At 38.8% G+C, this 12,500-nt stretch overlaps 1 protein-coding gene across 2 annotated transcripts; it reads left to right on the forward strand.

The window, feature by feature from the left end:
• The first annotated feature begins 1,303 nt into the window (after window positions 1–1,303).
• LOC109205411 (serine/threonine-protein phosphatase 6 regulatory ankyrin repeat subunit B-like) lies at window positions 1,304–4,989 on the forward strand. 2 transcript variants are annotated; one of them, XM_019368117.1, is made up of 3 exons: window positions 1,304–1,400; window positions 1,924–2,760; window positions 3,463–4,989. In XM_019368117.1, the coding sequence occupies exons 2-3, from the start codon at window positions 2,044–2,046 to the stop codon at window positions 4,741–4,743; spliced, it is 1,998 nt and encodes a 665-aa protein (XP_019223662.1). In that variant the 5' UTR covers window positions 1,304–1,400; window positions 1,924–2,043; the 3' UTR covers window positions 4,744–4,989. The 2 variants fall into 2 exon arrangements, with proteins under 2 accessions (XP_019223662.1, XP_019223663.1); XM_019368118.1 differs by lacking the exon at window positions 1,304–1,400 and adding an exon at window positions 1,485–1,704.
• Window positions 4,990–12,500: the final 7,511 nt, after the last annotated feature.

Here is a 12,500-nt window from a genome sequence, read left to right on the forward strand (position 1 = left end):
CTAACTCGTTGCTAAATCGTTAGTGTCTATGAATAGAGTTGCAGGAAACTAATTGCCAATAAAAGTTTATGCAACAATATTTACTGCCGTCGGTAGCTAAAAACCTATCTTAGGTTACGAATTCCTGTTAATTTCAACTGTGTAATTGCCCCTATGAAAACTGAAAAGTAAAAGAGAACGTAATTACTACATTAGTCATGTCAAATGACTTTCTATGCAAAGGAAAACTACTTTTGGTTGGGTGCTCATTCGAAAATTTTATTTTGTGTCTCATACAACTGATATTAGTTGTATGAGGCATCTTTTTTGTCTCACAGTTTTATGGACCCAGATTTTTGTAAACCCAGGAGTGTAAGATTGGGGTCCACAAATTTATGAGATAAAAAGGAGCCTCACACAACTAATGTAAGTTGTGTGAGACACACAATAAAACTTCTCGTGCTCAGTGGTCACATGGTGTCTAGTAATCAAAAAATTTGACCCTAAAAGATGAAAGATGACCAAATGAAAAATCTCCGAAATATTCTAAAGTAAATTCAACAAAATGACATAAAGAAAATTTCAAGGGAGGTTGTTATTACAAATATAGATCCTCCAGCAATTAATGCCACAAATTCTTTTTTGATGTATTAGATGTATACAGTACATACTAGTATTATTTGAAACTGATCTCAATAAAACAGACGAATAATGAAATTTTGTAATATTTATAATCATATATAAAGAGGATCAGTTTTGAAAAATGCAGATTTGGAAAAGAAATCTTTGAGATTTTCTCATCTTCATTAATACTAATTACATGCACTAATTCTGCTCTTCATAAAATGACACGAAGAAAAGAAGTTAAAAAAGGGGCATGATTGGTAATATTAGTTACCAATTTACCATAGTTCCGCGAAATCAGTTTTGGCGCGCTGTCTTCTTTCACTTCTGAATTACCAGCCTTTTCACGCAGAGGTTTTTTTTTTTTTTTGGGTTAACCATCGTTTGTTCGTTACTTACATTGGGGTCCGACTAAATCCGGACTCATGCCGGAAAGTCTTACATTGAAGGTAAAGCGCTCTCTAACAAAGACGATTCCATACCTAGGGGCTCCACTAGTTAAGGATGAAGGAGTACTTGCCATTCCACCACAACCCTTGTTGGTCCTTTTCACGCAGAGTGACCATTCGGTATTCGCTCAATTAAAAAAGATCTATAGAATTTAATATTGTATGTATCATATTAATAAATATAAAATATATGAGTAAATAATTTTATTTAAGACCTTTAATATAAATTATTTGATTAGATACAAAAATTTGCCTACATAAATACTTTTCCTTCACCAAACTATTGCATTCGCGTGCAATTCCCTGTTCCATATTTCTATGAGAATCTCTCCTCCTTTTCATGAATTGGTACGTATTTACTCTTGCACTTCCAATAACTTTGTTCAATCTTGATTCTCTTCTACGATGAATTATTCTGTTAATTATGTGAGAAAAAATTACCTATGAACATTTCTTAGTGGTAGAGCACACATCAATTTTTAGACTAATGATGGTCTCAATCTTTCTTCTCTCTCATATATCAAACTTTTTCTGGTTTTTGTCTTCTCTTTTTTATAACTAAATGATTCTTTCTCCATGTGTTTCTCCTGTCATTCTTCACATTTTTCTACCATTTTCTTAGAAATTTTAGTTAGTATTCGTATACTTGCAGGTACTTCAACTATTTTTTAACCAATTATTTGATCATTGTGTGTACTCTAAGCTTAAAGATAACTCATTTACTCTATTGGGTCTTTTCTTGAATACATGTTTATTGCTTGTATCTCAGTAGGGTCTTACTCTCATAATTGTTGCTTTGTGGGTCAAATTCCTTTATGTCATTCATTCCTCTCTCTTTGTGATAGTTAACTGTTAAGTTTTCTTGTTGCAGAATCTTTAGTTTTCCCTCTGAAAGCTGTTGAAAAGAGCAATCTTGGACAATTTTCACTTAGAAAAATTCAATCTTTGTGGCTCAAGTTCTCTCTGTATATTGAAAAACTGTTTGTTTAAAATGCCCCCATCATATTTTCCTCTTCGTTGGGAGAGTACAGGAGACCAATGGTGGTATGCTTCACCAATTGATTATGCAGCTGCTAATGGTCATTATGATTTGGTCCGTGAGCTTCTTAGATTAGATGGTAATCATCTTATTAAGCTCACTTCACTACGTAGGATTAGAAGGCTTGAATCTGTTTGGGATGATGAAGAACAGTTTGATGACGTGGCAAGATGCCGGTCACAAGTTGCAAGAAAATTGATGCTTGAATGTGATACTAAGAAAGGAAAAAATTCCCTACTTAAAGCTGGTTATGGTGGATGGCTTTTATATACTGCTGCCTCTGCTGGAGACTTGGTTTTTGTTCAAGAATTGTTAGAAAGGAACTCACTTTTGGTTTTTGGAGAAGGGGAATATGGTGTTACTGATATATTATATGCTGCTGCTAGGAGTAAAAGTTGTGATCTTTTTAGGGTTCTGTTTGATTTTGCTGTATCACCGAGGTTTTTGGCGCGTGATTATGGGGGAGAGTTGGATAATAAGCATATAGGTGAGGTTCCATCTGCTTATAAATGGGAGATGATGAATAGAGGAATTCATGCAGCTGCTAGAGGAGGAAATCTGCAGGTATTAAAGGAGCTTCTTGCTGATTGTTGTGATGATATTTTGACTTATAGAGATATTCAGGGCGCGACGCCATTGCATGCAGCTGCTGGAAAGGGCCAAGTTGAGGTATGGCTTGCTTTTCTTGTGTACTAAATTCAGCATTTTGCATTATATGTTCATTATATGTATGAGAAGATAACTGCTTAGTACAACTTTCTACCATTGATTGTATGAGCCTCTATGAGGCTCTTGTTCTAGCTGCTTTATCGAGTCATTCTTAATTTGAGGCTTTGACATGAGAAAACTATTCTTATAATGTTATACTGTATGTTAGTAGAGTGTTGTAGAACTTTGACAATCATCTATTTTGCCTTACTGCTTCATAGAGTCTTGATTAGTTAATATGTCTACTTGTGATTTCCAATTCAAGACGCGATATATCAAACTGATATGATCAATTGTGTAATTGACTTACAATTTACGAGGGTTTTGTTTAAATAGTGATTCACATTTCTACGTGGTGCGAAAATTAACTTTTCTTTACACTGATGTTTGCTTTTGGTCAGGGTTTACCTACGTCATTAAAACAGTAAAAAGATGAGTTGAATTTTTGGATCATATTATCATCTAATAATAAATGGTTGGCTTCTCATTTGGTGTTACCTCTCTTTTCTGTGTTTCTCATGTTGGAAGAATACCTTTAGAACAAGCTTTGATGTTGTAATTGATGTGATCAGGAAATCTTGTGTATTTGAAAGAGCTAATATTAATGTTAGCAATTAGGTTAATATTTGTTTAGTGTCTAATTCAGTATGTTCATGGTTTCAGGTTGTCAAACATCTTATAAAATGTTTTGATATTATCAACTCCACAGACAATCAAGGCAACACCGCATTACATATTGCTGCTTCTAGGGGCCAATTAGCTGTTGTTGAAGCTTTAATTGTTGCATTGCCCTCGTTGGTCTGTTTAAGAAACAATGCTGGCGAAACATTTCTCCATGTCGCAATTACTGGTTTCGAAACTCCTTGTTTCCGTAGATTGGACCATCAAATCCAGCTCATGAAGCAGTTAGTTTGTGGGAAGTTTTTCAACGTTGAAGAAATTGTTAATGCTGAAAATAATGATGGTAGAACCGCGCTTCATTTGGCTGTCATTGGAAACATTCATTCTGAACTTGTGGAATTACTAATGACTGTTCCTGCTGTTAATGTCAACACTCGCGATAAGGATGGAATGACACCACTTGATATCCTCAGGCAACGGCCACATTCTGCTTCATCAGAACTCCTTACGAAACAGTTGATTTCTGCTGGAGGAATTTTAAGTCATCGCGATTATTCAGCAAGGAGAGTCGTAGCATCACACTTAAAAATGCAAAACATAGGTAGCAGTCCGGGCACTTCATTCAGACTATCTGACACTGAAATATTCTTATACACTGGGATTGAGCGCGATGGCTATGAAAGCTCAGAGCTGAGCATCCCAACAGAACAAAGTCAACACAATGTGAGTACTGAAACTTGTCCTAGAAATGGGTGTAAACCAAGTTCTGCAAATAATGCTGCACAAAGGCTGAAACGCTTTTTCCATTGGCCAAAAATAAGAAAAGGAGACAAGAAATTTGTGGATCGTAGTTCTGCTATAAATGCAGAAGCAGCACCAGTTCCTCTTCGACAAAGATTCTCCAAGCCTTCATCTCTTCCAAACAACAAACGGACACTCTCCGTTAGGAGTAATGTTCCAAGTCCAACAGCGAAAAAGAAACTTGCTTCGGGGCTAGTAAATGGTGTTATGTTGGCTATACCACATCTTAGTGTCCGCCGTAGATCATCTTGCTCTAGTTCATTCTCAGTTTCATCAATATCTTCACATACTTCTTTGGATCAACAAAAAGCCACCCAAATTGAGAATGCGCTTGCTAGAGCTTCTTGTTCTAACCACGTACGAGCTAAATCATCAGATTCGACGTTCAAACACATCACTGGAAACAAAAGCTTGGTGAACCAATACTTGTGTTTTGGTACTTCAGAACAAACTGTCAAAGCTACTTCAAGTAGGCTGCAGCCATATGAAATTTATGAGCGTTCTGTTCTATCCACAGCTTGATCTTTTAGACTGAGACTTCAGTAATTTGGCTGGTTCAAGAGCTCTTAGTTTCATCCTTGATAAATCTACATTTCCACATAGTTTAGTAGTAGCTACTAAAATTTCCATGTAGCAGTCTCTTGGCTCTAGTAATGTAAATATGTTTGATGTTTTAATTACATTGTGTGACTCCTCTATGAGTTGTAACTTAAAGAAATTTCCTAGACCTTTAGAACTGATTTATGAAGCTTTCTTAGTTGTGTGCAAGTTGTCCTTGAATATTTGGCTTCTTTTACGTGATTTTAATCAGAGCGTTTTTGAGATTATGCCCATGACTGAAACTAACTATGTTATCAATACCTTTTAAGAATAAAGCGCTAAATCCACAAAATATTTTGGTTTGCCTAACGTTTGTTGAGATTGGGGTGTAAGGTGTAACAGTAATGCATCTTTCTTCGTAGTCCACTCTGGTATCTGGGCCCGAATTTGGGCTTTTGATCTACATTGTTCATCGTGGTGCCTAAAAGATGGGGGATTTTCAGCCTTACCCTATATTTGTGCCACATTTTAACCTGTGTCATATTTTTAAAAATTATTAATTTGGTAGCAAGCTGACAAAAAATTCGTAATAACATGACAATTACACCCCTAGCAAAAGATATAAAACCTGCATCACTCATTAATCGCGTGATTTGCAACCTCATTTGTGAAAAAAGATCTCCTCCTCTTCTCTCAACAGCTTTATCAAAAAATCAGAAACTTGTCTAGATTCATCTCAGAATCACACTTGCATGAAGTTGTTTCACGTTGACATTGAACCTAAAACTTCATGCTAATGCATGCTGCAGTTATTTATCATGCAGTCTACAGTTTTGTCATGAGTTTTATCCGAAACTTCAATCTAAACATACTGAAGTTCTTTAGTTCATTTGCTAAAACTTCAGACTAAACATGCTTAAGTTTTTTAGTTCATTTGCTAAAACTTCAGACTAAACATGCTTAAGTTTTTGTCTTGCAGTATGTAATTTTCTAAAGATTTTTTTCTAATGCATGCTGAAGTTTTATAGTTCATTTGCTAAAGCTTCATACCAGAACATGCTAAAGTTTCGTAAAGCAGTCTACAGTTTTGTCCTGAGTTTTATTTGAAACTTCAGTCTAAACAAGCTGAAGATTTTTAATTTATTTGCTAAAACTTCAGCCTAAACATGCTTAAGTTTTGTCCTGCAGTTTGTCAATAGTCTTTTATTAAAAAATGGCAAAATCGTATTTTTAAAATGCTTTTAACAAAAAAATGGGTACGAATGCAAACGAAAAAGCAAAACGGGTATAAGTTAAAAAAGGACGACCAAATAAGGCGTCCTATGCACTTTTTATCTAAAGGATTGGGGAAATGCAGATATACCCGATCTTGGGACTACTACTGGACTTATACTCGCAATACACAAAAATTTATAATTTTAACCACTTTGGAACACACTTCCAAAAACTTGTGTATGAAGTTAGAAATTTTGAATAGTTTCACGTCTGAAGTTCTCGTCGTGACAGCATAAACTTCATACGCGGATATATAAATTTTGGGTAATGTTTGTGTCACCATCCAAAATCCACTAAGGGTCGTGATGACGTCGGACACTGCTGTCAGGCAAGCCAACTAAAATACTTAATTAGATTCCAATTTAGACAATTTTGAAAACCCAGATTTTTCCTTCTAATTTCGTAAGTAAAGAGGCAACTGCTTCAATTCAAATTAAATAACAAGCAATTAATACAAAATATTACAAAACCATCCCAGAACCCGGTGTCACAAGTGCATGAGCAATTTCTAAGAAATGATATAATACAACATCCGTCCTAAATACGGTGGACAGAAAGTAAATACAATATACTGGAAGAGACTATACTAGCTGCGGGCCGCCTCGAATAATGCAACTCACCTAGTCCCCGAATCATCTGTGCTGCTACGCCCAGTAGGCCACTAGAGTTACATATACCTGTGCAACAAAATTACACAGAAGTGTAGTATGAGTACGAAAATAACGTGTACTCAATGAGTATCCCATCTAATCTCGAAGAAGTAGAGACGAGATGGTCAACTTCGACACTTACTAGTGGTCCAATAATAATGTCAATAATTCATTAAATCGTGGACTCTTATAAACATGATTTTTAATCCAATAGGAGAAAACATGTAAACAATTATTTCTTTTATAGGAAGTTTCCCAAAATTTCCTTTTCATTATTTATCCAAATGTTCTCAAGCCATGAAGAGACAATAACAACTTCAATAAGTTCAAGGCAGCAATACAAGCATGCGCAAATCATGCCGAGGCGTACGACCCGCTCCAACAGAAAATAAAATGTGCACTGCCGAGGGTCGAACGATGCGAACCATAGATGCATCTATTACCCCGCTCGCGAACTATCCTGCGACGCGGTCAACATAAAATAAACAAATACCCTGCTCGCGAATCATACATGCTACGCAGGTACACATAGAAATACAAGCTCAAATGGCCAATTGCGAATTTATCAGGGAACATTTATCCAAATAAAGGCTAATTCCCTTTTAACGATTTAAGAAAAATGAAGTTTAATCCTTTTAGAAATTCATTTACTAATTCAATGTGCTTAAGCAATTCAAGCTATCAATAGGTTCACAAATAATCCAAGTATAGCATGCTTTTGGGTCCTAACTACCCGAACAATAGCATAATAGTAGCTACGCACGGACTCTCGCTACCTCGTGCGTACGTAGCCCCTACAAATAGGAGCACATAATCAATTATTCCACCTATGGGGACAATTCCCTCTTACAAGGTTAGAAAGGAGACTCACCTCGCTCCGAAGATCCATAACCGGCATTCCAAGCCCTTCCGAAGACTCGAATCGATGCACAACGCTCCAAAACTAGTCAATAATTATGTAAACACATTAATATATGCTAAGGTACTCATTATAATCCAATTTATAACAATTCCTAACCCCGATCTAAGAGTTGACAAAAATGCCCTCGGGCCCACGTGCCCGGATTCCGAAATTTCTCGAAGATAAAGTTTACCCATAAACTCACGAACTCAAATATATAATTTTCTCTTAATTCCATCCCCAAAATCGTGGTTAAATTCCAAGAATGCTAGTTTTCTAGGTTTTCCCTCAAACCCCAAGTTTTCTATAAATTTCATGCTCAAATCCATACATAATTGATGTATTTAACTCAAAATAGGTGGGATTAGCTTACCTTATCATTGATGATGAAAATCTCCACTTGAAGCTCTCCAAAATTGCCCATACCAAGAGAAAAATGGGTGAAATGAACTCAAACCCTGATTTTAAAACACCCTTCTGCCTCCAGCAATTTCCGCACCTGTGGTCCTATGACCGCTTCTGCGGTTCCGCAGGTGCGGCCACTCTACCGCATCTGCGGTCCTTCCCAGGCCCCCTTATTTCCGTTTCTGCGACTTCTCCACCGCAGGTGCGGTCCCGCATCTGCGAAAATATGACCGCATCTGCGGTCCCTTCTCTTCTAGCCCAAAACCGCATCTACGGCTCCTTTGGCCGCTTTTGCGGCTCCGCACCTGCGGCCCAATTCTCGCAGGTGCGGTTATGACAGCAACTAGCCAGTTCAGCCTTCCAAAAATTCAGTTTTCGATCCGTTAACCACCCGGAATTCACCCAAGGCCCCCCGGGACCCCAACCAATCATACCAACCAGTCCCAAAACACGTTACGGACTTGCTCGAGGCCTCAAATCATATCAAACAACGCTAAAACCACGAATCGACCTCCAATCCAAGCTTTATGGACTTTAGAATTTCAAACTTCTATTTTTGATGTTAAAACCTATCAAATCACGTCCGATTGACTTCAAATTTTGCACGCAAGTCATATTTGACATTACGGACCTACTCCAACTTCCGGAATCGGATTCCGACCCCGATATCAAAAAGTCCACTTCCGGTCAAACTTCTCAAAAACCTTCAAATTTCTATCTTTAGCCAAATGACTCCAAAATGACCTACGGATCTCCGAATTCACTTACGATCGCGCTCCCAACTCCAGAATCACCATACGGAGCTATTCACAGACTCGGAATCCCCAACGGACATCGATAGTACTGAAATGCACTTCAAGCCAAACTTATTAAATTTCTTCAAAAATGCTAACTTCCACAATAGGCGCCAAAACGCTCCCGGATTATCCAAAACTCAAACCGGGCATACGCCAAATCCGAAATCATCATACGAACCTGCTGGAACCTTCAAATCCCGATTCCGAGGTCGTTTACTCAAAAATCCAATCCTAGTTAATTCTTTCAACTTTAAGCTTCCAAAATGAGAATTCTCTTCCCAAATCAACTCCGAATTTCCCGAAATTCAATTCCGACCACGCGTACAAGTCATAACACCTGAAATGAAGCTGCCCATGGCCTCAGACTGCTGAACGATGCGCTAGGGCCCAAAACGACCGGTCGGATCGTTACATTATTTGCGTCTGGAGTTCTCCCTCCAACAATGCCAGCTTCAGACAATTATGTCTAAAATTATGTACTATAAACTTTAAATTGCAAAATTGCACCTAAGATGTACCTAAAACTACTTAGTCCGAAGTGCAGTCAATCTTTTTCATGTAGTTAAGACGTTTTCATCTGAAGTTCACAGTGCTAGAAACAGAAACTTGTTCGTTGGGCTTTAACAATCTGACACACGATTCAATAGCCAAATAAACTCCAAATGAGCTCAAATATGAAACAACACTTCCAAATATTATAATGAATAAACTCCAATCATCATTTTGTCAAAACAATAATCATCATTTTGTCAAAACAATAATAAATCTAAAACAAAATTTTAAATATGATAAAGAACAAATCTTAATCATCAATTTGTCAAAACAACCACAAATCTAACGAAAGTATTTTGTCATCTTTAAAAATCTTTCTCTTTAATCGTACTATTGTGTTGGCTTTATAACATGATAGTAAATCAGTTGTACCGATAACACCCATTAGAACCAAAGTTATCCATTACAAGAATTTACACCAAGAAATAAATGATGAAGTATTACTATTTACCCTAAAATTGGATAACAATTGAATTTATACGTGGTTTTAAGGACACGTGATATAACTTGATACAAATAGAGAAGAATAAATTAGTATTGAAAAAGACAATTAAAGAGTAAATGCAAACTACACAAATTATAGAGACTTTGCCCTGGAGTTCGGTCACCCTTGAACCAAATATGTATCAACTAGCTTAAGAATAGAATAACAAGACAATGATAAATAGAGAGCGACAATATATTTCTTTGTATTGCATGAATATGATGTGTTTACAAATGATCGAACTCCCATTTATATATTAGGGAAGTCCTACTCTAAGTACAAATCTATATGAGGTAAGAAATCCCATGATTGGCTAATTAATCGGCCTTGTCTTGATACGTGCCGGAATTCGCGTCGTGATCCTCGCCCGATTGCGGATATTTTGTCTTTCCGTTATTCGATTGGTAAGCTTCCCTCGATATCCATCTTGTTCGGTCTCGATCTTGGTCGACCTGGATCTTGGTCGATCTCGATCTTAATCGGCCTCAGTCTTAATCGGTCCCAGGGCCACAAGCTCGTCTGCTTAACTTTGCATCATAGTTCGATATAAATTGAGGCTGAACCTTGTCTTATAGCGCTCCAGTCTCGATCAGTCACATAGAAAGAGCAACCCCGAATTCGACGGTATACAGATAGTCCCCTCGTTTCTCGGAGAGAAGACGACGAGAAACGACATGAATTTTTCCAATCCCGTCTCGATATGCCATGACGTAAGCGACGAGCTCGATTATGATGTTAGCGACAAGTGGGTATTAAAACATCCTGTCGGTTCAGTTACCGAGGCATTAAATGCCTGTCAGTTGCTGGTCGGCCACCATTGGATCAGAACCGCCACTAGCAAGCTATAAGTACCGCCACCTTCTTCCACTTAAACTTTTATGCTCAGAATTTCCCTCGTTATTGCTTCTCTTCAAAAAATCTCTTTGCTCTGCTACTCTTTCTCCCAAATTTCTTGAATCCCAAGCAAATTGGGCATCACCCTAATTCCCTTCTCTTCTACTTTAGAATGGCAAAAACTTCTAAAACATTACCCCAAAAGGGGATCGCCTCTTTTTCACGGTCCGTCGGCGACGGAGCTATGGCGGAGCCTCCCCTTGAAGATTTTGGTTCCGGGAGGGTGCCCTACGTCACCGATTTTAGGATTGGAAACACCTCCTCAGTACCTGGTCGTTTTGAACCGGTCTCGAGGTACATATGTATCATAACAGATGATCACCTTGACAAAGTTAAAGAGGAGTGCCACTGGGTCGATAAACATGTTGTGGCACCTTCGTCTGAGGACTCGATCACTACCCATGTGGAGGGTTTCCTAAGTGTTTACACTTACCCTTTCACGTTGAGTCATTTAGACCCTGTCATCGTCGCCTTCTGTAAGAGGTATGACATGACCCTCGGTCAAATCCATCATTCCTTCTAGAGAATAGTGATTCTCCTCCGATTCTTTCTGAGCAACATCGAGGGATGTCCTTTCACTCTCGACCATATTATGCGCTTTTACAATCCCCGTCTCTATCAAGGAGGGATGATTAAGCTTGGTCGCCGGGTCGTCAAGGTCCCGTTCTTGAGCATAGATGAGTCTCGTGGCCAAGGTTGGATGGGCCGATTTGTCCGAATAAGGACTTCAGACCTGATCCTTGCTGAAGACATGCCATTTTCGGAGAAATGGAACATGAATCTTGAGTAGTAATTTGTCTCTCTAATTTTGTTGTTTTACCTCTTATCTTCTTTTCTCATCTGTATTTTTTGGTGTTGCAACTATGACCCAAGCGCCGGAGGTAATCCCCGATCTCAAGCAATGGGTCGAGAGCCTAGTATCGCAGAGACTTTGCTATGGAATTGTCAAAGGGTCGATGGGAGGCCCAAAATCATGGTAAGATTTTTTCTTAGAGTGGTTATCATTCGGGCTATCTTTAGGACTTACTCGTCTTTTTTACTTAGCACACCTCGGGAAGGATGTGGAAATAAGTCCCCCATATGAAGAGGAAATCCTTTCACAACCACCTGCTCCGAAGCAGGCCAAAGAGAATAAAAGGAAAGGGGATCCGAGTTCCCCGAACTCGGGTAAGCAAAAACCAAATAAAAGGCAAGCCCGTAAACCCAAGGGGAGCACCATCGCTCTATCTTTGGACTCAGTCCGTCGGCTAAGGAACGAGCCCTAAAATGAAGAAAAAGAGGAATCAAATTTGGTAGCCCATGCGCGGGCTGGTGTTTCGATACAAAAGTCCTCCGTATCGGAGGAAGTTAACGAGGGAGCTTCGGCCGAGGTTCCCGAACCAGAAAGAGTTGAGGCCACTCCATCCCAGGCTGAGATGGTCGCGAAAGAGACCGGGGGAGAGGCTTCTCAAGTGGCAGACGATGTTCTAAGGGATGAGCTTGGTGTGATCATATTTTTGGGTCCTATCAGTTTTCGGATGCCGCGACCCGTGAGGCTAATATGTTGGAAGGTCGCTCTTGCGAGGGTCCTCAGGGAACGGTTGACATCCATGGCTTCTTGCATAGGGTTGAGTTTGATGCTTTGGGAGATGTTATCGAGCTTGGCGACTTACCGATGCCGAAGAAAACATCATCCCCAGGCGCTACTGGGTCTTCCTCGAGCCCAAAACTGGTGGACTGATTCCCGGCTCTAAGTGTTAACCCCGACAGCAGGCGGAATATAGTGTTTTCTGTATCGGAGG

The sequence above is a fragment of the Nicotiana attenuata genome, unplaced genomic scaffold, assembly GCF_001879085.1.
Source record: "Nicotiana attenuata strain UT unplaced genomic scaffold, NIATTr2, whole genome shotgun sequence".
Taxonomy (NCBI): Eukaryota; Viridiplantae; Streptophyta; class Magnoliopsida; order Solanales; family Solanaceae; genus Nicotiana; species Nicotiana attenuata.

Coding starts and splice junctions, on each gene's coding strand:
- LOC109205411 (XM_019368117.1), top strand. CDS start 2,044: ATGCCCCCATCATATTTTCCTCTTCGTTGGGAGAGTACAGGAGACCAA. Junction 2,761..3,462: donor CTGGAAAGGGCCAAGTTGAG/GTATGGCTTGCT, acceptor TCATGGTTTCAG/GTTGTCAAACATCTTATAAA.